We start from the raw sequence: 25,919 nt of genomic DNA on the forward strand, positions 1-25,919 counted from the left end.
AAATATGGAAACCTTGCAGAAATTTAACACAGTAAGAAATGCTTTCTCTTTGCTATTCCCACAATTTGATTCATTTAAAAAAGATTAGAGGAAGGATGAGAAATACAGTTCAGGAAATAGTCTTGGAAGGAGGCCAACAGCTGGCAAGTGAAAATTCATTTCTTGATATCACAGAGACTCATGTGTACAGGGGCTACCCTGGGATTTGTGGGGACAATGTTGGGGAAAATGACTCCTGTTACAGTCACAGGTAGGGGAAATCCAGAGGAGAATAACACCAGAACTCACACAAAAGAACAAGAACAGGAAATATCCTTCCACAGAAAGAAGACCCAAAATCTCACCACAGGAAAGTTGGTAGCCAAGAGCCAGGGCCAGGTCTGATCCTAGGCTGACCCAACAACACAAAGATGGTCATCTTCCCTCCTACTTTGTCATTTTGGTAAGACCCTGGAGACTAGGCAGAGACTGGACAATGTTAAAGTCCCTGTGGTCACAGGTGTTGTGGGACAAGGTTCTACTGAGGGAAATTTACAAAGTAGGAGGAAGATGACCATTAGAAGACTAAGCCCACAATGGACTAACACCAACTGGGCACAACCTGACCACACTGGGCTCCTCATAGCCTTCACCTGTCCCCATCTGCTATGAACTCAGCACAGGAAACACTTGGATTCTGGAAAGTTCTCAAGTTTTAGTTCCTTTCTCTAATGTTAGGAGTCTTCCTTGGATTTGATTAACTCATCAACCACATATGACAAGATTCTAATTTTCAATGGAGAAGTAAGAGGCTGCAGTTCAGTGCACCATAAAGTTGAAACAGAGATGGAAACAACCCAGCCACACCTCTGCTGGAACAGGAAAGTTGAAAAACAGGCAGGGGTCTGTGTGGGGAGTGGGTCTTCTTGCTCTGGGACAGACTGCTTCCCATTTTATGGCGACAAAAACAACCCCCCCACACACATACAGATGGAAATTGCAAAAGAATTCAGGAGCTCTTCATGTCACAGTAGGGATGGGGACAGACTTCAACAAATTTTGTGTTGTCCAGTCCCCTACAAGGCAGCTGTCTCACAATATAAGAAAAATAATCCTGAATGAATTCAGATCAGTCTCTGTAAGAGCTGACACTATGAAGAGCCCATCACACAGAACTCCATACCCAGAGACCCCTTTACCTAGTTGTGTTCTCTTTACCCCACCTGCTCTCCCACTTCAGGTTCCCCACCTGCAGTTTCCCTTGAGGACCTCCAAGGACTCATTGGTAAGCTATGAGAGAGACATCTGAGCCTCAACCACTGTCATCATCTGTGATAGAACAAAACAGAAACTGGTCAGGACACACAGGAGATGTGGCAAAAGGAGAAATGTTGGTGTGGGTGGGCTCCCCTAGGGGTTCCCTTTAACTCATCCAAAGGTATCAGGGATCAACTCTACTCATACTTAACATGTAGCCTGAGCATATCTCCCTGTTTTCCATCTGTGAGAAGAAAACAAGTTGGGAGAGGCAGGGAGGAGGCAGGGCCAGAAGGGCCCAGAGGAACCAGAAAATCCAGAATGTCAGGGAGGTTCACAGAACTGTGACTGCAGACCCACAAAAGGAACAGAAAACATGAGGGAAAGAAAAATGAAGGGAGAGGAACAACTGCCCTCCTGGAGATTTGTCCTCAGCAGAGACCTCCCCCTCGGACCTCTGACTGTTGAGGGTCAGGTCCCATCACTCCAGTCATCAATGTCATCAATCTGCCCTTTACTTTCCAGGTATTGTATAATGAAATAAGTTTTAAGAAGTGGCCTCAGGTTGGGTGAGCCCATGGGTGTGGATGGTGCTTCCCAATAAGGAAGCAGGACACACTTCTACCCAGGCCTGCCCCTCACCTGCCCCCCACCTGCCAGACCCCCTCCTCACTCTTTCCCTACCTGTGTTCTTCCTCCTCCACATCACAGGAGCCACCACAGCGTGAAGGAGAACCAGGACAGCCGTGATGCTCACAGTGGGGATGGTGGGCTGAGGAGGTGGCTCTTGGGAAGGAAGGAAAGGTGAGGGGCTTTGACCTCCAGTTCAGAGCCTGCTGAAGGTGCTCCAGCTTCCCTTGACAACAGGCTCTGTGCCTTCATGCCTCTGTACCCATCTCAGGGTGAGGGACCCAGGAAGCCCATGTGCTGCACAAGGCACATGTATCTCTGCGCCTCAAGACTGTGATAAAGCCAGGCACCCAGAGTGGACAAAAACATCAGGGAGTGGAACCCTGGGGACTCTCAGAGGCTGAGACCTGGTGCAAACCTCTGACCAGTATGGGAACCCAGGTTCCAGGTTTCTGGGGCAACAGGGAGTGGAGGTGGAGCACCTGGGCTTGTGAGATAGAAAAGGGACCAAGGGAGAAGGACAAAGGCAGGACTGAGGTGGGGTGAGGGAGGGGAAGGAAAATAGGATGCAGCCAGTAAATAAGAATAAGGACAATGAGTGGCCAAGGTGGAGGAGGACATCTATGCCAGAGTTGCATAGATTCCACACTCTCTGGGCCTTGTGGCCCAGTGGAACTGCCCACTAACTCCTTCCCAACAGAGGCCATTTTCTTTTTTTTTTTTTTTTTTTATTGGTTGTTCAAAGAGGCCATTTTCATTACAGACCAAGCATTCTCCTGTCCTGGCCTCTGTCAGGGCCAGGACCCCCAAGAATAGTGGGAATTGGCTTCCAGGCCTCAGGGTCCCCATCCCCTGGTTGAGGAGAGTCTGAGGCCAGGTGGGTGTGAAAGGACTTTGCAAGGGGAACAGCTGTGATGCTGATTGGCTTCTCTAAAAACCCAAAACCTAATGGGAATGAAAAATTAGGCCCCATCCTGAGTGTTAGGCAGAAGGATCTGACTAAGGTTGGGAGAGGGAGAAGTGAAACCTTGAGAGCCTGGGGAACCTCGGAGGCTAGAGTTTCCAGCCAGAGTCCCTCTGGTCTGGACCCTGAGAGCCACGCCCTGGGTATTGAGGCTTTGCCTTGACACCTATCCTCTTGCAGCCATTGATCTTTGTCACACAGTGTCCCTGAGTCCTGGCCCAGGGACTAATTCAAGTAAAACATTTTTATCTTAGGATCTGGATATTCTCCTTGAAATTAGTGTGAACTGCAAAGGTAATTTTACTTACATAAATTATATGAGTGTATGCCTACAATATTTGAAATTAAGACCATTTAAAAAAACTTAATTCATTTAGAATAATAATGCATTGCTTATAAACAGAATTGAATCAGGGGCACCATTGAGTTACATCCTTAGCCCTTTTTATATATTTTATTTAGAGATAGGGTCTTGCTGAGGTGCTTAGGGTCTTGCTAAATTGCTGAGGTGACTTTGAACATTCACCCCTCCTACCTCAGCCTCCAGAGCCACTGGGATTACAGGCAGATGTCACTGTGGCAGCAAGATAGTGGATTTCTTTTATGTTTTACATGTCTTTTTCTTTTCTGTCTTATTAGAGGAAATCTGGATTTTTATATCTACTTGTGCATTAACCTGTTATTTTTGAGTGAAGTGTGTAAAAAAGAAAATCTTGCTTCACCAATTGTGTAGGAGAAATCTTTTGAGATAACTGTGACTATCATTGACACTACAATAAAATGGCAGAAGTATTAATTTAAAGGTTCTTTGCAATATGGAACTTGAAACACTATCACTGAATAGTTCATATTCTACCATGTTAAAATCCGTATGTCTATCTTGCACATTAAATGGATCTCATACTAATGTATGAGACTTTTAAAAAGCAATGCATTGTTTTTTTCAAATTATATACTTCTTACAGTGTTCTGAACTGTGGTAATATCAACATATGACCTCTTAATTATTTGCAACTAAATGTGTTAACACTAGAAGGCCTATATAACTTTGTCAAACAGTGCATGATTGTAAAAAATATCATAATATTCATTCAATGTGCAAGACACAGACTTTAATGCAACAGAATATGAGCTATTTAATGATAATGTTTCAGGGTCCATATAGCAAAGAATCTTCAAGAAGCTAACACCTGTGTCAATTTAGTGTAGTGTCAATTTAGTGTAGTCTCAAAGATGAATAGCCACAGCTATTGAATATGTTATTTTAAAACATTCTTTCTAGATATTTTTGTGAGGCTGCATTTTTTTTATTCAACCAAAATCACAGCTTAAATGCAGAAGACATAACTATCTAATAGTTTTCTAATGACAAATAAGAAGGCCTTTCAAAATTGTAAAAAGCAAAACAATCCAGTCTTTGGATTAAATCTTTTTATTTTGGAAAACTCTTATGTCTCTTTGAAACAATTATTTCTGTTAACATGCAATTAGTTATCAATACTATGAGGAATAAAATATCTTTAAACAAATAAATTTAATATGTGTCAAATTCTGATAGACATAATCCACATAAACAAATTACCTTTGGAGTGCATACTACTTTCTAAGAGCACATAAAGATCCTGAAACCAAAACGTTCAAGAACTGCTGATTTACCGCCTGAGGCAGTAATCAAGGGGACAGTGTGATAAAGAGTGATTAGTAACTGATTGGGCAAAGAGGAGGAAGGGTCAGGGAGGGAGCATGGAGGTAGGAAAGATGGTGAAATGAGATGAACATCATTATCCTAGGTACATGTATGACTGCACATGCTACATCATGTACTGTCGCAATATGTGATGGTATCAGGGTCACTCCAGGTGGATTGGGCTGGCAACGAAGAAACCACACAAACACAGAAAATACCTTTTTTCAGTGTTCAGATCGGTTCTGCAGCCTCAGGAATCAAGCTCCCACACTGGAGGGCAAGGGGAGCAAGGGAGGCAAGAGGCAAGAAGCAGGCAAGAGAGAGAGAGAGAGAGAGAGAGAGAGAGAGAGAGAGAGAGAGAGCATGCCCCAAACCCTGGTATTTATTGGGAAAAAGCCACTGGATAGAAAGTCCCACCCAAATAAGGCAAGAAATTGAATTTCAGAGAGTGGAGTCTTGCTTGGTGATGTCTTGTGGTCAGCAGTTTGACTGACATCTTGGAAAGTCACACCCATTTCAGGTGTTGTGTAGGATCACAGGAAGAGTGAGAGAAAAGGCACACATACATCACACAGCTCAACCAGGCAGCAAGTCAGTCCAGTTCCCTCATATGCTGGAATGTGCATAGCTTACACACACAGCCCATGGATGGCTTAAGACAATGTACAACCAGAGAAATGAAAAGTTGTGCTGCAATCGTGTACAATGAATCAAAATGCATTCTGCTGTTATATATGCCTAAGTGAAATAAAAATTTTTAAAAAGAAAGATAGATTGGTACTGAAGGGCATTCAGGGCAAAGTCCCAAGTCCCCAGGGCATGGCTCTCTGGGTTTGGGGTGCCGACAGAGCACTGGGGATTCCCCATCACCCTGGAGTTTCGCTTCTCATTCTCCCAATCTGGATCATGTCTTCTGCCTGGACACTCCTGACATGGTCCCAGTTCTCATTCTCATTGCATGTATTGCTCCTAGAGAAGCCAATCAGCGTTACCGCGGTTTGGTTTTAAAGTCACAATACTCAGATCAGGACACAGAATCTCCACAGACTTGCAAGATCGGGGTGATGACGCCCCAAACCCTGACCCTGCTACTATTAGGGATGCTGGCTTTAACCCAGACTTGGGCAGGTGAGTGAGTGCAGGGTCAGGAGGGAAATGGCCTCTGTGCAGGAAGAGCCCAGGGACCTTTCCTTAAGGGCTGAGGACCCAGAGAATTACCATCTCCATGGCCCCTGACCCAGACCCTTCCCAGCCTAAGGAGGCTCTTCCTGACTCTCCACTCCCGCCCCTAAGTCCTGCTATCCCGCATCCCAGTTTCACTGCCCCCATAGCATCTCTAGAGCCCATTCCTCTCCTCCTGGTGTCTCAACCTGGGAACTGGGTCGGGCAACAGGAGGAGGGTCACTAGGGTCTCAGTCGCTCCTCGACCCCAGGCTCCCACTCCATGACGTATTTCCACACCTCGATGTCCCGGCCCGGCCGCGGGGAGTACCGCTTCATCTCTGTGGGCTACGTGGACGACTCACAATTCGTGCGCTTCGACAGTGAAGCTGAGATGCCCAGGATGGAGCCGCGGGCGCCATGGATAGAACAGGAAGGGCCGGAGTATTGGGACCTGGAGACAAAGAAAGCCAAGGACTTCGCACAGAGTGACCGAGTGGACTTTGACACCCTGCGTGGCTACTATAACCAGAGTGAAGGCGGTGAGTGACCCCGAGCCCCCATAAGGAGGTCGCAACCCGCCATGTCCTTCATGGAAGGTCCTTAGTCTGGCAGGGATTCCCTGGGCCTGGCTTCACCCCCCGAAGGGACCCGCGAAGGCTAAGGGACCCTCGGAGACCCTCGACCCAGAAAGAGCCCGCGAGGACCTTGGCCAGGTTTCTTCCTCAGTTTAGAGAAAAACCCGCGGGGTGGGCGGGACTGGGACGCAGCTTACCGCGGGGCGGGGACAGGTTCTCACACACTCCAGCTGATGTACGGTTGCGAAGTGGGGACAGATGGGCGTCTCCTCCGCGGGTATGAGCAGATCGCCTACGATGGCAAGGATTACATCTCACTGAACGAGGACCTACGCTCCTGGACCTCTGCGGATTTGGCGGCTCAGATCACCCAGCGGAAATGGGAGGTGGCTGGATTCACGGACCGCCTCAGAACCTACCTGGAGGTCACCTGTGTGGAGTGGCTCGGCAGATACTTGGAGAACGGGAAGGACCCGTTGCAGCGCATAGGTTCGAGCAGCTACTGAACACCTACTTGATCTCCTGTAGATCCCTCTACCTGCTTCCCACAAGGGGGGCGGGGGGGGGGGGAATGGCACCCACTGTAGAAAACCGCCCTGCTTCTCATCCAGAGGGAAGAGAGTCAGCCTGGATTCCCGGGAGCTGTACGAGAGAGAAACTGAAGGCCTCTTTCAATAGGATAAGTAAGGGATCCAGTCTATCCCTGGCTGGTGAGAAAGACAATAAATAACTGGCCACAGTTCTCTGACAGTAGTCTTGGACTTAAGGACAGACTGTCAGGTCCACTTCAACCTAGTGTGTTTAGAGGTCTGACTCCAGCTTTTCCAATCTCAGCCTCTACTAAGACCAGAACCTGAAGTCCCTCTCAGACACCTGAAGCCTCTTACACTGAGTTGTCTCACCCGGGTTCTAGAACTTTTCAAGAAATAGGAGATTATGCCAGAAGCCTTAGTCAAGGGTTGTGTGTAGGCTTTATGCTCCCTTTCCCATCCCAATTCTATTGTGCATTCTTCGGATGGTGGCCAGGAGATGTAATGCAAAAATGTCTATATTTCTCCCATTCCTCCTTTCAGATTCCCCAAAGACAAAGGTGACTCACCATTCTAGCTCTGAAGCCCATGTCACTCTGAGGTGCTGGGCCCTGGGCTTCTACCCTAAGGAGATCACCCTGAACTGGCAACGAGATGGGGAGGACCAGACCCAGGACATGGAACTTGTGGAGACCAGGCCTGCAGGGGATGGAAACTTCCAGAAATGGGCAGCTGTGTTAGTGCCTGCTGGAGAGGAGCAGAGATACACATGCCATGTGCACCATGAGGGGCTGCCTGAGCCCCTCACCCTGAGATGGGGTAAGGAGGGGGTGAGGGCACAGAGCCTCTTTTGAGAAAAGCAGGAGTGTTCTGGAGTCCCTCAGCAGTGTGGGTACTGAGAGCTGGGGATCAGGGGCCCTCATCTAACTTCCCTTCTCCTGATAGAGCCACCCCCTCAGCCCACCATCCCCACCATGGGAATTATTGCTGGTGTGGTTCTCCTTGGAGCTGTTGTCACTGGAGCTGTGGCTGCTTTCGTCTTCTGGAAGAAGAAAAACCCAGGTAGGGAAAGTGCAAAAATCCACTTTCAGGATTTTTGTCCGTTTGGTGGTTTCAAGTACCTGGTAGAAGTGTGCCTTGTTAATGGGGATTAAAACTACACAAACATGCTTACCCAGGCTGGACCCTGTTTACTCTTTGTAAACACATAGAAACTAAAGGATAATTTTATCCTTCTGATGTTTGTGGTGAAGAGAACCTGATTCCCAGCATTTAGAGGTCAGAGGGGGAATTTCCCTGCTGAGGACAGACCTCCAAGAGAGCAATTGGCTCCATCTTCACCCATATACTTTCTCCCTCTCTCCTGATCCTTCCCTACATCTGCAGTCACAGTTCTGGAGACTTCCCCAGTGTCCAGGACTAGGGGGCACCTCTAAGACCTGTCTCCATCCTGTTCTGTCACAGTATGCTTTCTTCCCACAGGAGGAAAAATAGGAACCTATGCTCCAGCTGCCCGTAAGTATGAAGTATCGCGATCCCAGAGACCTTTGGAGTAGTATAGAGGAGAGCAATGGGGGAGCTGATCCATGCCATATTTCTTCCAGTTAGACATATCTCCTGTGGGCTCTGACCCATTTCTGTATTTGTTCTGCTCAGGTAATGACAGTGCCCAGGGCTCTGATGTGTCTCTCACTGCTTCTAAAGGTGAGAACCTGGAGAGCCAGAAGAGGGAGATGGTTTGGGGAATGGGAAGACTCCTGAGTTACAGTCACTCTCTGGATTTTTAACATTTTGAGTGTTTAATGGGTTGTTCATAGTGTTTCCATTACAACAAGTGATCTGAATTTGTTCATAATACTTCATTTTACAGTGTGAGACAGCCGCATTCTGTGGGATTGAATGATTTCTTCAGTTCTCTTCCTGCTCCCCACTGCAATTTTAAGAGGTCCTGGCTTATCTTTGACCAACCATATGTCTATGTGTCTGTGTTCTTATCATCATAATGTGAGGAACTGGAGAGAAGAGCCCATCCCTGAGCATGAAGACTCCTCCCCACATTGTCCTGTTCTCCTCCTCAATCAACTTTCTTGGTAGCAGAGGTGGGGCAGGGACATCTCCACTCTTGACTTAGCTTTATATTGCCCTGAGTTGTAGCTTCTTTCTCCCATTTTGAAAAACTGAATCTGCATATTGATTTGTATTTCACATTTGTGCCATGAAATGTGGTTAATGGATGAATAAATGAAAGGAAGATTCCTAAAACTTCAGAGAGAAAATAAAACCTTAAACCTTCCAGAATCCACATATTTGCTGTACTGAATCTGGGGCAGGTGGGAACAGCAGAAGGATGAGCCCAGGGTGGACAAGGTAGTACCCAGTTTGTGTCCAGTCTATCCTGGGCTTTGCTGTAGTCATACCTCATCTGGATTGTCTTCCCTGATCTTTAGTTCTTGTCCCTTCAGTTGAACCTCAATCCACCAGCACCTGTGATGACAGGGACTCAAGCATCACCAGGGCTGGTCTGTCTCCAGGACCATGGGCAGGGAGGGCATCATGCCACTGGGTTACCATAGGCTGAGACCCGAGTCTGAACTTCTGCTCTTATCTTTTTTGTTTCTCAGTTTCGATAGAGAATTATCCCTGTTCTTGTTAATAAGTAGGAGTTCTGGTCTCATGTCCCCTGGGTATCTCTAATCTTTGATGGCAGCAAGAGTCATTTTTCTTGTCATTGTCCCACAAAACCCAGAGTGGATCCTGGATTGTATTTTCCATCAATCCTCCAATATTTTTAAAGGCCAGATCATGAGATTAGCAGAGGAAAGGAGCTCATGATTTTTCATCTTAGATAAATTCCTCTTAGGTTCTCATCTTCTCTACTCAGCACTGTGTGTTCCCTGAGCTCTACTAATCCTAGCACTTGCTCCGTTACAGATGCCTGCATGGATAAATCAGTTTAATAGAGATTTCTGTTTAGTTTGAAAACATGATCCATTAGTCAAGGATCATCTTGTTCTGAATATCAAAATGTCCTTAGCTGATGTGGAGAGCAGGAGGGCTGGTGTGGAGGGAGGGAGGGCAGCACTTGTGAGAAAAGCACAAATGGCTCTGACCTCAGTGTGAGAAGACCTTGTGCTACAGATTCCACAGCAGCATTTGGTCTGAGACTCTATTACTAAAGACAGTGTCTCTAGAAGAGGGAGGGGATGACAGTGATCATTCATTCAACTCTGATTTTTGACTACTGAATATAGTCATATATATATGACTCACAGTTTGCATCTAGGATACATCAGGGAGTTGAAAACAGGCCAAAAGTGTCAATTCTGTGGAGCCTGTGTTCCATAGGAGAGTAAGAAGATATACTCTAAACAAAGTGAATAAGGGCAGTGTTCACATTAGGTGGTAATTGTTGCAGGGCAGGTATCAGAGTGGGTGTGTGGTGACAGGGAAGATGGCTATTTTATTATGGCTGTGTGGGACTTATGAGCAAATTGACCTTAGAAGAAAGATTCAAAGCACATGAAAGAATTTGTCATGAGGATGTTTGGGAGAAGATTTTTCTGGGCAACAGGACGCTGCAGTGCAAATGCACCAGGGTAGGATCCTGTGTGTGTGTGAGGTGGGGTGTACTAGGGAGAGTGAGAATCTGGGAAGTCCTCCGTTGAGTCACCCGGAGGAGCTCAGAGACACTGTGAGTCTCTGAAGATCTGGAGGTTGACAGAAGGAATCTTGCATTGAGTGAGGCAGTTTTGAGCAAAGATAGACATGGAGTATCTTTTCAAAGCATCACTCTGACTGATGAGCTGACAAAGAATTGAGACAGACAATTACGAAGACATCAGGGAAACTGTAGGAAACTAGTCACTTCTATGCTGGAGATGTCAGTCACTTCACCAGAAGTATGAGCAGGGGAAATAGTGGAAGTGTTTGGATGCTGTACACATTTGAAGATAAACTTTACAGCACTTTCTGATGAACTTCACTGGGATATGAAAAAGGGTGAGTAAAGAGAACATCAAAAACTTGTGATGCTGTAATCAGAAGGATAAGAGTTGCATCAGTGGAGAAGAAGAGAGTGACAGGGCATGTGTGAGGACAGAACTTTAGGACTTTACAGGCCCTCAGTGGAGATATTGAGCTGAGGTGTTCAGACTGCTATACCAGCTTCTGATGATCAAACTGTTCCCAGCAGACCCAAGGGCTTGATGTAAATATTCTTGTTTTGCTTAACTGGTGTCAGTCTGGGAAAAGGTGTGGTAGAGGTGTCCTTGCACACTCTCACTTTCTCTATATGTGTCTTTATTGCTTGCCTAGCATGTGTGAGGCACTAGGTTTGATCCCCAGCACCCATAAAATACTAAAGAAACAAAGATTTTAAAAAGTATTTCACAGTCCAGTGCTAGTGCACTTAATATACATTTGAGTTGCATTGCTCTAGACAGAAAAGGGTTCTAGCATCTGTCCCAGTGTCAGATCAACAGCAGGAAAGAATCAACAGTTCATGGTGATTCCATTTTCAGTAACCTGATTTTATCGCTGCCCCTTCCCCTGAGATGACCTAAAAAGAAGATATAAAATGGAATAAGTATTCAAAAGTACAGAAGCGTAAGTAAGATAACAATTCTTTTTTTTTTTAAGAGAGAGAGAGAGAGAATTTTTTAATATTTATTTTTTAGTTTTCGGCGGACACGACATCTTTGTTTGTATGTGGTGCTGAGGATCGAACCCGGGCCGCACGCATGCCAGGCGAGCGCACTACCACTTGAGCCACATCCCCAGCCCCAAGATAACAATTCTTTAGCTCAAAATATAATTGTGGGCAGGAATTCATGTAGAAAAGTTGCTCATATCCTGAAGGTATTTGCCAAATTTGGAAAAACCTTAGACTCAAGGTATATTACTGTGTTAGATTTCTGTCAGTGTAATCAAATACCTGAGGTAATTCACTTATAAAGAGGAAAGGTTTATTATGGCTCACAGTTTTGAAAGGTGAAGTCCGGGATTGGCTCTGCTACTTCACACCTGTAGAGAGGCAGCACATGGTGTTGGGAGCACTGGACAGGGCAAAACCACTCACTTCCTCACCAGGAAGGAAAAGAGAACAAGAAGAAGCCAGTTTTCCAACAATGCCCTTCAAGGGCACAGCCCCAGCGTCCTAAGGTCCTCGCACTAGGCCACAACTCTCAGAGATTTCATTATCCCCTTCCCTATACCACCACCTGGGGATCAAGCTTTAACACTTGGGCTTTGGAACACTCGATAGTGAATCATAACAAGCACACAGGTAATGATCCCCAGAAATAGTTTCAATAGGAATTATAATAGGAGACATTCTGACTTTCTGTTAAATCTGAAAAACAAAAGATTTCTCTGAGCTAGAAATGAAAATATTTTTTTTCACCCAAGATTATTCTTAGTAAATTTATCTTAAGTCAGCAAACAAAGAAAAGAAAACACTCTTTTTGAGAATTTGTAATCCACACATTGTATTCCTATAGAGGCAGTGCCCTGATTGGCTTTACCATTTGGGAAAAAAACTTTAAATTTTGATTTTGTTTTTAAAATGTACTAGACTGATATAAACTTAAAATTTGAAGGAGGGAATAAAAATTTCTATGGGAATCCATACTTAACCAATGTGTCAAACAATTTACAAAATTAATTTCAAAAGGAAAAAAAAGCGCAGAGCAGAAATGTGTAAGTACAAGTGGAAAACAACAGGATTGAAAACCAAATGTCCATTTGTGAATTAAGAAAATAGAAAATTCTATATCATTACCAGTATTATTTATAAAGAAAAATATGACAACCTTCAAAATGCTTACAGAAGTAGGAAACTAACAATGACCTCACTGTGTTTTGGGGACCATGTGCCTTTCTGAGTGTTACTTCTCTAGACAAGAGAGACACCAAATACGATGCTCAGGATTTAGAAGAATTCTGCTTCAGGTTTTGCATACACCATCAGACTGTTGCAACAAATTTCACTCTCTGCAGAAATGGACCATGCTCTGCTGAAGATCTTCCTTAGTAAAGATGGTAGAGTTGGAGCCATTCAAAATTGATCCCATCTGTGGAAAAGAAGAGTTTTTGAACCTTTCCACTTTCTGTGCAATGAAGCCAGTGGTGAATAGCTTCACTTCAGTTAGCAATATTTATAATGAACTACTTTTGGCTGATATTTGTCAGTCCTTTCTGTCTGCCTAAAGCCAAGTTTACATAGAAAGCATCAAATACTCTACTGTGCTCAAGGAGAACAATGCAAATGTCTTATATGTAGCATTCGCTCTTTTGAATCACTGAAGTTGGGCAGCTTTGATTCTTGGGATATTGGTGTATGCTCCTCTAGCCAAGCATTCCATTATTCAGCAGGCTGATATCACTTCTCTAGGCAAAGAATGCTGTCACTACATTCTCAGCACCCAGCACAGTGCCTGCATATAATAGGCAGTCAATTAATTGATTATAAATCTTAAGGGCAATCTAAGAACAGCTTTACTTGTGGAATACTGGATAAAGAAGTTACACAGGATAAATTTAAAGCTGCTTGTAATTATTGAGGTTCATAGACTTCTGGTAGATCGTTCTGATAAATATTGGTTAATTTAGAGCATTAATTAGAATTCACAAGAAGCCTTAGCATTGAATTGTCAAAGTCCCAAGGGATCATTTAAATTTCTGCTTACTCTGAGTAATTAATTTATCTTATGGGATTATTGGATATGAAGTATTACCTTTCAGTGAATGTTATTTCTGGGTTCATCTGCCTTACATACTTCTGTAAAGTCCTTTCATTTCTTTAAGGATGATTTCCCCTTGTAAGTAAAAATAATTATGAGTTTTTGTTGTAGTTGGCCTTATGTCGCTATAAAAAAGGTCTCTTAGGCTGGCACTGGTAAAATTATATTACCTGAAATGAAACTAATACTGCATTAACAAGTGTGAGAGAAATTGAGACTTTTTAGATCAAAGCTAGTTACCCAATTGCAAAAGAGAAACTAGAACAGGACATAGTGTCAGTTTCTTCTAGTATAATCTCACAGTGTAATGCTATGTAAAGAAAACCCTTTTAAAATCAGAAATATTGTTGTGATGCTGAACTATTTGATAATAAAGTACTTATTTACACATAATGGAAAAAAGAGAAAAGTTTAAATACAAATGGAAAACAACAACAGGAATGAAAATCAGTAAAATGACAGATAGTAGAAACAGGCTTATAGACATCCATATGTGAATTAAGAAATAGATAACTATGTATCATAACCAGTATTATGAGAAGTAGGAAACTAACAATGAACTGACCATTTTTCAAAGATATCAAATTTATTTATTAGAAAATTAAAAATCATAACAATTGTTTAAAAAATTCAGTTCAATGACATTTGCTTTGAGTTATAATGGAGTAAAAAACCCCTATAAATTCATAAAAGCACATGAAAGTATAGAAAGGCCATTTTTGGAGTTGTACATTAAAAACTATGAATTCATAAAAGCACATGAAAATATAGAAAGACCATTTCTGGAATCATACATTTGTATAATTCTGTCAATTTTGCCTCATGTATTTTACTTTTTTAAAAAATGTCTTGCCTCATATATTTTAAAGAGTGTTTTGGAGACCATGTGCCTTTCTAAGTGTTACTTCTCTAGACAGGAGAGACAGCTGAGCCTAGGAAGACAAAGAGTTTTGTGTCAGGTCATGGCTACCTCAGATGGAAGAGCAAATCTAACGTGACCAGTGGAGGGTGCCCTGAAGGGGAATGTTTCTGTATTTCTAGCCTTTAATATCCATCATTTGGTTTCTGTGCTTGTGGCTGCAGAAGCATCTGCTGCCTGATGTGGATACCTCCACCCACAGCTCACAGAAAGCCCAGGTGTCCTAGGTCTCTCTCTCAGTCTTGACCATGTCCTGTGAAGGAAATACAATATCAAAAGTTTAAAAAGCCATATGTCTGAATAATTATTGACTCCACCAGAGTATCTCAAATTTGTTTCCTGTTTATGGTATTCTAACCACAGTCACTTATTTAACCACAGTGAACATTCAGTACAACAGTCAGCATCATCCCCATTGTACAGAAGGTGAAGCAGAGACACAGAGGGCTCAGAAACTTTCCCAAGGTCTCACAACCCACAAATGATAGAGCCAAGATTCAAACCCAAGCAGTCAAACTCTAGAAATCCTATAGTGAGCCAGGAGCCTAAGCTGCCATCAATAATTTTCTTCACCTATTTGTTACGATTCATCAGTAAAGTCATTTGGACAAGGGGTTTTCTTTGTAGATATTTTTATAAAATATATTATTACTAATTCAGTGTCTTCACTTGTTCTAGGTATATTCAAAAATGTCTATTTTTGAGTCAACATTACTAGTTGCTGTATTTACCATTTGTCCATCTTATGAATGCTAGCTAATTTTTTGGAATACTATCTTTCACAACAGAGTTCAAATTGTTTTTATTATTGTAAAGTTGGTAATATTGCACCCTCTCTCTTTTCTGATTCTAAATATTCTAGTATTATTTTATTTAGTGTGTCCAGCTGACCATTTGTCCATTTAGTTCATCTTTCCAAATCATCATATTTGATTCCATTGATTGCTTCTCTGTTCTCTACTTCATTATTTTCTACTATTTCCTGCTATTATCTTCTACTCCTTCTTTACTGTTTTCTTCTGTCTGTTTGGGGTTTAGTTTGATCTTTTTTCTGTGCATTAAGGTGGAAGGTTTAGTTATTCATTTGAAACCTTTCTTCCTTTTCAATGCAGGGATTTATAGCTACCAATTTACTGCTAAAAATTTCCCTCTAAGTGCTCCTTGATTATTATCTCATAGATTTGGTGAGTTGCATCTTCCTTTACATTAAGTGGACAGTGTTTTCTAAGTTTCTTTTTCTTTTGTTAAGCCATTGATTATTCTGGAGTGTTTTAAAAATTTACATATATTTGTGACTTTTCCTGATTTCTTTAATTATTTAATTGATTAGTAATTCATTTCACTGTGGTCAGAAATGAGGTTTGTATTACTTTTATGCATTCAAATGGATTAATGTTTATTAATTTTAGACTAGCATATGGCACATCCTGGGCATATTCCACGTGCACCTTTAAAAAAATGTATATTCATCTGTTGTTGAGAGGAGTGTTTATAGATGTCCACTACATTTAGATGGCTTATGGTGTTGTTCAAATCTATTTTTATCATTTGCTTAGTAGTTTAATTTATCACTTAGGGGGCTGGGGATGTGGCTCAAGCGGTAGCGCGCTCGCCTGGCATGCGTGCGGCCCGGGTTCGATCCTCAGCACCACATACCAACAAAGATGTTGTGTCCGCCGAGAACTAAAAAATAAATATTAAAAATTCTCTCTCTCTCTCTCTCTCTCCCCTCTCTCACTCTCTCTTTAAAAAAAATTATCACTTAGTGTGAAATATTGAGGAGGTCTTCAAATAACATTTCTGGATTTTGCATTTCTCTCTTTATTTTTACCAAGTTTGTTTTCTTGCATAGTTGTGCTTTGCTTACCAACAGAGATACTGAGAAATGCCTGGAGCTACCACATAGGAGCTGAGCGCCCCCTAGCTTTGAGTGATGGAAATTGGAGACTGGCTGCCTTTACAGGGAAGCAGGTGGATCCCATCTCAGCTCAACAGAGGAGCATAGCTCTGGAAGTGGGCATTACACAATGGGAGTGGGCTGCCCCTTGTAATATTACCCCTCTGCCTTATATGGATGGTATGTTCCATGCAATAGCATCCCCCAGTAAATCCAAGGTTCAAGGCATGCTCCCTTTTTTTTTTCTTGCCTGCCTTGCCCCCTTTGTGTGAGCTAAGTCAGAGGAACTGTCACAGAACCCAAAGTAAAAGGCATTTTCTCCTTCTGTGTGTCATTATTTGGTGCCAACTCAGATCACTTGGAGTGACTCTGACTGGTTTAGTCCTATGTTGCAACAGAGAAATACGTCATTTGGTCATTTGAGTGTTGTGTGACATCTTAGAGTGCACTTACACAACCTGAGAGAGCCAAGATATTGCTAGGTAATATAATTTTATAGGAACATTGTTGACCAAAAACATTATTATGTGGTATATGACTTTATTTTTGGTGCTTGGTTATTAGATGCACATATATTTGGAAATGTTCTATCTGGACGTTGGGCTTTTCCCTGCTGAGATCATTCTGACCTGGCAGAGGTTTGGGGAAAACCACCTCTAGAATATGGGGAGAAAAGGCCTGCAGGGGATGAAACCTTCCAGAAGTCGGCAGCTGTGGTGCTGCCTTCTGGAGAAAAGCATACATATACATGCTGTGCACAGCATCATGGGCTCCTGCCCAAGTTCACTCTTAGATGGTATAAGGAGTTCTTGAGGCACAGAGCCTGTTGTCAAGGGAACCTGGAGCACCTTCAGCAGGCTCTGAACTGCCGCAGTCTGGCTGGGCACAAAATCATGAGCCACTCAAGCAGGAACAAACTTTATTTCTGAAACTCCTGCCAATGCCATGCACGCCAGGAAATATGCCAAACCACACATGCGGCATTCTCCCCGGGCCACACTACACCAACATGAAATCCCTCCTCCGGAATTCTCTCCTACTGCACTTCCTCAACCAATGGGAACTCTCCGGGAGTCCGGCTAGAGCTCCAAAGTAGCAGGCGGAGGCAGACAGCAGGGGTCTAATATCCAATTGAATGCAGATCTTAACATAATCATATCATCTCAATGGCTTGCTGGCATCACCTTTCAACCAAAAATGCCATGCAGCATTCCTACTTGGCTATGGCTCTTAGCATCTCCCCCCTTCTGTTTAATTAAGCAACAAGCAATGTGGCTTAGGGACTGTGCCTGTTAGGTTGTCCAATACTACAAATGGTCCTTACCCGTCATCGGATGAGCTGACCTCTAGGTGTCAGCCTCCTGTCTTAGGTTGGTACCACTGCAATTGGATCATACCCGTCACTGACTACTGGTCCAGCATACAGCCATACTTGTGGATAGGTCTATGCACCAGTGGGGGGGTGAGGTTCTTTGCCTCACCTCTGTTGGCCCCCAAATTTGGCCTTGGTGTCATTGGGGGGTTAGGTTCTTTGCCTCACCTCTGTTGGCCCCCAAATTTTAGACCATCACTAGCAGAAGGGAGGAGGATACAGAAATGCCACAACACCAAGCCAATTGACAGCTCCTATGGAAAAATTGTATCACTGATGACACCATCAGCAAAGATACGCCAGCACTACCACAATTTGCTGTACCAACAGATAGTTCACAATGTATACAAGTGATACATAGTCCAGGCAAGTACTGCAAGCAGTTCAAAGTGGAGGAATTTATCAATATGTCCATTTCCTCCCAAAATAAATCGACTCAGTGATTGAGCATTACTTGTTGAGTTATTATTCATTGATGCATCAGTTTATACAGTTTACTGTGATAGTTATAGAAGAAGCTGAAGTTTGGTTTCATCGTTTCTTCACCGGCACTGGGATGAAGATAGGAATTCTGGCAGTGATGCTAAAAAAAAAAATTATGTAACATTCCAAGAGGTACTAAGAAAACAATTTTCTGAACAATTTACATTATCCTGAACAGAATTATTAAATATAATGAAAAGGAAAGGTGAAAGTAAACAAACAGATCTGTTAACCTCCTTATTTGTTCACATATTAAAACAATCCTCAACAGCTGTTTACCCAATTTAAATTAAACCATTTAAATCACATGAATAAAAAAAATTTGCATCCATTTTTTCATGAGCGCTCCTCATATATGATATATGGACATACGCACATACAGACATACAACACAAAACACAAGTGTGCACAAAAACATATGACACATAAGACAATAGTAAAGGCCTTGTAGCTTTACACAGGTGAAATCTCCATTGCAATGTTTAAAAACGCCACAGTCAAAAAATAAAACTGATCAGAAAAACATTAACCTAGGTCTGTATGAGCTCAAAAAATAAAATAGAACTTTATGATGTGGGAAAAGGCAATAATAAAATAGATATTGAAAAAAGCATCCCGGTTAATCACTGTTGCAGATGTAAAAACAGCCAAGCTGGAGCTCTGGATATCAGCTGTTATGGATTTGAGTCAAATCATCTTCTTCTTGGTCTGTAGAAATCGCTTTGGTTAGTCTCTCTGGAATCCAAATCGGCTGTTGTTCTCCCTCTGGAAACATACAAACAGAACCCCAACTCCAGACAATCACTGGGTCAGGACCTTTCCATTGTCCTGTTAGAATATCCTTCCAAAGTACCTTGGGCTTATGTACATTTTTGGGACACATATGCCTTTCCGCAGCACTAAGCCCTGATGAATCCAAATTTAAAAAGTGTAGAGTAAAAAGGGTTATTTTAAGTATATCTTTGGGGGATATATACCCCTTTCCAATTCCCTCTTTTTGCTTTAATAAGTACATTTTAATAGTTTGATGGGCTCTTTCAACTATGCCTTGTCCCTGTGGATTGTATGGGATTCCTGTTATGTGAGTAATGCCAAATGATGAGCAAAATTGTTTAAAAGAGGTAGATGTATAGCCAGGACCATTATCTGTTTTTAACTGTTTTGGAATGCCCACAGTGGCAAAATTTTGTAAGCAATGAGCTATAATATCTTTAGTTTTTCTCCAGCATGAAGGGAACCCATCAAGAATTCAGAAGAAGTATCAACTGTAACATGCAAATATTTTAGTTTTCCAAATTCTTGGAAGTGTGTGATGTCCATCTGCCAAATATGGTTAGGTATCAATCCTCTAGGATTGACTCCAAAATTAACTTGTGGTAAAAAGGTCACACAATTTTGACATTGTTTTATTATTTGTCTAGCTTGTTCCTTAGTTATTTTAAAATGATTTTGTACAGTATTAGCATTGACATGGAACCTTTATGAAAATTTGTAGCTTCTTCTAGTGTAGAGAAAATATGTATGTCATGTGTAGTTTTATCTGCTAAATCATTGCCCAAACTAAGGGCTCCAGGCAATCCTGTATGTGCTCTGATATGTCCTATAAGGAATGGATATTTTCTGTCCCAGATTAGACTTTGTATAGTGAAAAAAAAAGAGAAAACAGTAGAGGAAGGGGAAATCCTACCAGCATCTTCAAGGGATACTATAGCATTAACTATATACTGACTCTCAGAAAATAAATTAAATACAGAATCTCTAAACATCACAAAAGCTTGTAATACTGCATTAAGCTCTACCTTTTGAGCTGATTGTTTGGATATGTCCTATAAGGAATGGATATTTTCTGTCCCAGATTAGACTTTGTATAGTGAAAAAAAAAAGAGAAAACAGTAGAGGAAGGGGAAATCCTACCAGCATCTTCAAGGGATACTATAGCATTAACTATATACTGACTCTCAGAAAATAAATTAAATACAGAATCTCTAAACATCACAAAAGCTTGTAATACTGCATTAAGCTCTACCTTTTGAGCTGATTGTTTGGATATTAAAAATGTAAAAGTTTGATCAGGGGTAACTACTGCTGCTGTACCATTATTTGACCCATCAGTGAATACATTTGGAGCATTCATGATAGGTGTTTTTCTTGTCATTTTTGGAAAAACTACAGGATGCGAAGACCAAAAAGACAACAAAGGATTCGATGGTAAGTGATTATCAAATGAAACATTAGATTTACACATGATTATTGCCCAAGTATTTAACTCATTAGCTAACTCATCAATTTGATCCATAGTATATGGAGTAATAATTTTATTGGGAGAAATTCCAAACACTCCCTTTGCTGCTCTTATTCCTTTGAGTATTAATTGTCCTACAGCCTCAGGATACCTAGTAAGAATAGTGTTAGGAGAATAAGATAAATGTATCCACAATAATGGAACTTCTTGCCAAAATACTCCTGTAGGAATATTTTTTGTTGGTAGTACAATAAATAATAAAGGCAAACTTATATCAATTCTATCCAAATGCATATTTTCCATATATGTTTCAATAATTTTTAATGCCTTTCTTGCTTCAGGCATTAACATGCGGGGTGAATTTGGATCTGATGGACCTTTTAGGATATCAAATAAAGGTCCCAACTCTCCTGTTGGTATGTCTAGATAAGGCCTTATCCAATTTATGTCTCCTAATAACTTTTGAAAGTCATTAAGTGATTTGAGTTGACCTACTCGTATTTGAATTTTTGGTGGACGGACCATGGTTGAGGATAATAGAACTCCTAAATAATTAATTGGAAAATTTAATTGTACTTTATCTATTGCTATCTTTAGATTATAATTTTTTTAATAAATTGGTAAGTGTGGAATAACATTCTAGCAATGTGTTTTTATCTTTGTGTGCTAATACTACATCATCCATATAATGAAATATTTGTAGTTCAGGATTTTGATTTCTAAGTGGTTGGATTGCTTTGTTAACATAAATTTGAAACATAGTTGGGCTGTTAGCCATCCCTTGAGGGAGTACTTTCCATTCATATCTCTGATCAGGACCTTCATGATTCAGTGAAGGGATAGTAAATGCAAAACGTGGACTATCCTCAGGATGAATTGGAATTGAAAAAAAAAACAATCTTTAATATCTATAGCTAAAACATACCAGGTTTTTGGCAAGGCAGACAATTGAGGAATCCCTAATTGAGCAGGTCCCATAATAACCATCTAATTATTAATGGCTCTTAAATTTTGCAATAATCTCCATTTACCAGATTTCTTTTTATGACAAAAATGGGAGTATTATAGGGAGATACAGAAGGTTGTATATGTCCCTCCACTAATTGTTGTTTGACCAGGTCATGGGCTGCTTGTATCTTTTCTTTAGTCAGAGGCCACCGAGGAACCCATACTGGTCTTTCTGATTTCCAAGTAATTTTTATTGCCTCAGTGACCCCTTCTGAAAACCCAATCCATATCTATTTATTCCTTGATCTATTTGAATTGGTGCTGCTATACCTTGTTCTTGTTCTCCTAATCTTTTTTCTTTCCTGAAACCTTGTCTAGCCCTAATAGTGGGTGCATTTGGATTGATGTTATTTGTTAATGTCAAACCTAATTGATCTAGGACATCTCGTCCCCATAAATTTATAGGAAGATGATCCAATACATATGGCTGTATAGTTCCTTCACATCCTTCAGGATCCTTCCAATCTAATACCATTGTACTTCTATGGGGATTAGTTGCCCCTCCTAGGCCTCGAAGCATTTGAGTGGCTTGTTGTAGTGGCCAATGTTTTGGCCATTCTTGATGAGATATGATGCTAAGGTCTGCACCTGTATCCAGTAGCCCATTAAATTCATGTCCTTGAATATTTAGTTTTAGCATTGGGCGAGAATCTAAATTTAAAGACAGCATAGCCCAATCTACACATGTGGAGCCTAATCCCCTGGAACCTCTTTCTATAGTACTACTGGAAAATTTATCATGTAGGCTGGGTATTATTAATAACTGTGCTATTCTATCTCCTAGTGAAATTACTGATATACCCTTTGGAGAACTAGCTATAATTTTTATTTCACCTTCATAATCGGGATCAATTGCCCCAGGACTTATCATAAGTCCTTTTAGAGTAGAAGAACTGTGTCCCAACAATAAGCCTACTATTCCTTGAGGAAGAGGTCCTTTTACTCCTGTGGGAATGATTTGAACTCCCAACTCTGGAGTTAGTACTGCTCTGGAGGAGGTGCAGATGTCCAACCCTGTGCTCCATCTGGTTCATCTGATGAGTGATCTGATGGATAATGTGTCCTGGGCACTACCTTGATGGTGTTGCTGGGTTCCTCCATGGTGTTTCTGGGTTCCTCCAGTGCCCCATATATTTGTGGTCGTGGGCCCCTGAGCATTGGGACCCCTGTCCATTTTTTGGCAATGGAGCCCGATGCCTTTCTTCAAGATATCGTGGGTAAACACCTGGTCCTTGTCCATTTTTTGATAATGGAGTACCCTCTATGGTGGTTTGAGAACGGCATTCATTAGCCCAATGTCTCCCTCTACAGCATCGTGGGCAAATACCTGGTATTCTATTCCTTTGATACCTAGTTTTGTTAAACCCTCCTCCTATGGGGCAATTCCTTTTAAAATGTCCTGTTTGTTCACAATTGTAGCATGCTTTTGGCCTGGCATCTAAAGCCTGTTGTACTGCAGCTGCCAAGACTTGCCCTTGTTCATTAATGTCTCTACATAATTTAATATATGTGTTTAAATCTCCATGGTTCCATGGTCTAATGACCTCTCTGCACCAATGATTTGCTTGGTTATAAGCCAGTTGTTTAATTAATGGCATTGCTTGTTCTGTATCCCCAAAAACTCTGGTAGCTGTTTGAATAAGCCTATCTACAAATCCAGCGTAAGGTTCATTAGCTCCTTGTATTACCTTAGATAATTGACCTTGTAAATCTCCATGTCCTTGTAAAGTCTTCCATGCCCTAACTGGGTCTGCAGCAATTTGTGCATATATAGCAGGATCATATTCAATTTGTTGCCGTTGACCCTCATAAGGTCCTTTTCCTAACAACATATCTAGATTTCTTTGAGGGTAACCAGCTGCTGCATTTCACCTAGCCGTCTCCGTGCAAAATTCCTCATTGGCAACCTTCCATTACAAATATTGCCCTCCATATAGCACAGATTTACACATGCTAGCCCAGTCTGCTGGCGTCATGTCCAAGTTGGTAATGGATTCGACCATGCTTACAGTGAAGGGTGCTTGAGGACCATAGGTTGTTACAGCCTCCTTTAACTGCTTCTCTGTTTTGAAATCTAGAGCACAGTGAATTCGCTGCCCTCCTGCCTGCTCAAGTACAGGGCATGCTAATCTTTGAGGTCCTGTCTCAGGATCCCATCTATCAACAACGGGGGTCGGAGGCCCCATAGGATATGTTGTCTCTATAGGTGGAGCAGTTGGTTGGACACTTACACCCTCTGGTGATAGAAAGGTGTTAGTAGCAGCCTCCTGTTGTAACTGTTTCCCTGATAGTTCTTCCTCCTTTAAATTTTCTTCCTCTGTCTGACCAGCTCGAGAGACCTTCTCTTTTACTTGATCTAAAATGTCTTTCTCCATGGTCTCAACCTCTAACAATTTACTTAACACTCTTTCAGTTTGTTGTTTACTAATTTCTAATCTATTATAAAGATAATGCAACCCAATAAGATATCACAAAGCAAAACCAAAACAGAATGAAACAAAAATGGAACAAAAAATCCTTGTATCAATTTTCCTGTTTTCTTGACATGTGCATTTGTGGTCTATTTCTACCTCTTCCTCAGGGGCGAACAACTTCAAACCTTGAGCCATCCATTTTTCCCAGTTTGCCTGAGAAAGTTCTACGGATAGGCAACTTGAAACAAAAACAAAACAAATCAGAACAAGAACACATTGTTTTCTGAAATGGTCACCCATTCTCTCACCTTCCCTTAGGGGCGAGCAATTTCACTTACCTTCAAGCTTCAGGGGTTCCCTGCACAGGCAGCCAAATGCCGCAGTATGGCTGGGCACAAATCATGAGCCACTGAAGCAGGAACAAACTTTATTTCTGAACTCCACGCTCCCCAGGAATCCTCCCAAGTGCCACGTGGCTTGTCTAGCAACCAGCAGCCGGAAAAATCCCTCCTCTGGCACTTCCCCAACCAATGGGAACTCTCCTGGAATCCCCGTGAGAGCTCAACTGGAACTCAATGAGAACTCCGCGAGAATTCGCTGGTGTCACCTCTCAACCACTACTTCTGGCAAAAAATGCCATGCGTCATCCCCACTCGGCTGTGGCCCTCAACACTGCACTAGAGAGGAACTGAGGCTGCTGTCTCTCAGAACAACTGAGGGATCCCATCTCTCTCCCTGGCTGGTGGGAAAGACAAGGAATACCTGACCACAGGTCCCTGGCAGCAGCCTTGGCATCAGGGACATACTCTCAGGTCCACTCCAGCCTAGTGTCCTTGGAGGTCTGACTACAGCTTTTACACATGTCTCAGCTTCTACCCAGATCATAATCTAAAGTCCCTCTTAGGGACCTGAATCTTCCTGCATTTGGTTATCTCAATCTGATTCTAGAACTTTCTAAGGAATAGATTATGCCAGAAGAATCAGTTCCAGCTTGTGTCTAGGTTTTGTGCTCCCTCCCCACCCTTGTCATGTTGTCCACTGTCAGGATGGTCATGTGAGTACTGCTTCAGTGGCCCATGAGAGGAAATGTCAAAATGTCTGAATTTTCATATTCTTTCCCTCAGACCCCCCAAAGACTCATGTAACTCACCACCCTAGGCCTGACAGAGACATCACCCTGAGGTGCTGGGCCCTGGACTTCTACCCTAAGGAGATCACCCTGACTTGGCAGAGGGATGGGGAGGACCAGACCCAGGACATGGAGCTTGTGGAGGCCAGACCTGCAGGGGATGGAAACTTCCAGAAATGGGCAGCTGTGGTAGTGCCTGCTGGAGAGGAGCAGAGATACACATGCCATGTGCACCATGAGGGGCTGCCTGAGTCCTTCACCCTGAGATGGGGTAAGGAGAGGGTGAGGGCACAGAAGCTGTTGTCAGGAAAGCAGGAGAATTTCTGGACACCCTCATCAGGGTAGGGACTGAGAGCTGGGGATCAGGGGCCCTCACCTGACTTCCCTTCTCCTCCTAGAGCCACCCTCTCAACCCACCATCCGCATCTTGGGAATTGTTGCTGGCCTGGTTCTCCTTGGAGCTGTTGTCACTGGAGCTGTGGTAGCTTTTGTCTTGTGGAGAAAGAAAAACACAGGTAGGGAAAGTACAGGGTCTGAAAGTGCAGGGTCCCACTGGTAGTTTCAGGTACTTAGTAGAAGTGTGCCCTGCCCTGTTCATGGGAACTAATATCTACACGTGTCCTTACCCAACCTGGCCCCTGTTTACTTTTTGTAAAGTGCATAGAATCTAAAGGACAATGTATTCTCCTGATGTTTGTGATGATGGGACCTGATTCCCAGCATTTAGAGGCCAGAGGGGAATCTTCCTGCTGAGGACAAACCTCCAAGAGAGCAATTGGCTCCATCCCTACATATCTACTTTCCTCTTGTCTCCAGATGCTTCTCTATGTCTGCAGGCACAGTTCTGGAGACTGTCCCAGTGTCCAGCACTAGTGGATACCTCAAGATCTATCTCCAAACTGTTCTCTCACAGGATGCTTTCTTCCCTC

The 25,919-nt window shown here is 42.5% G+C and overlaps 1 protein-coding gene across 5 annotated transcripts in view; it reads left to right on the forward strand.

Moving 5' to 3' along the window:
* LOC308648830 (patr class I histocompatibility antigen, A-126 alpha chain-like) overlaps positions 1-25,919 on the forward strand; it is a 365,404-nt gene that overhangs the window by 244,749 nt on the left and 94,736 nt on the right. For 2 of the 5 annotated variants that reach the window (XM_081293888.1, XM_081293892.1), the window contains one exon: positions 8,443-8,490. The exons of the other annotated variants lie outside the window; for them this stretch is intronic. In XM_081293888.1, the coding sequence (XP_081150014.1) occupies positions 8,443-8,490 (48 nt within the window). The remainder of the gene's footprint in view (positions 1-8,442; positions 8,491-25,919) is intronic. 5 annotated transcript variants of the gene reach the window in all.

This window comes from Spermophilus citellus (assembly GCF_964194105.1).
Source record: "Spermophilus citellus genome assembly, chromosome: 5".
NCBI lineage: Eukaryota > Metazoa > Chordata > Mammalia > Rodentia > Sciuridae > Spermophilus > Spermophilus citellus.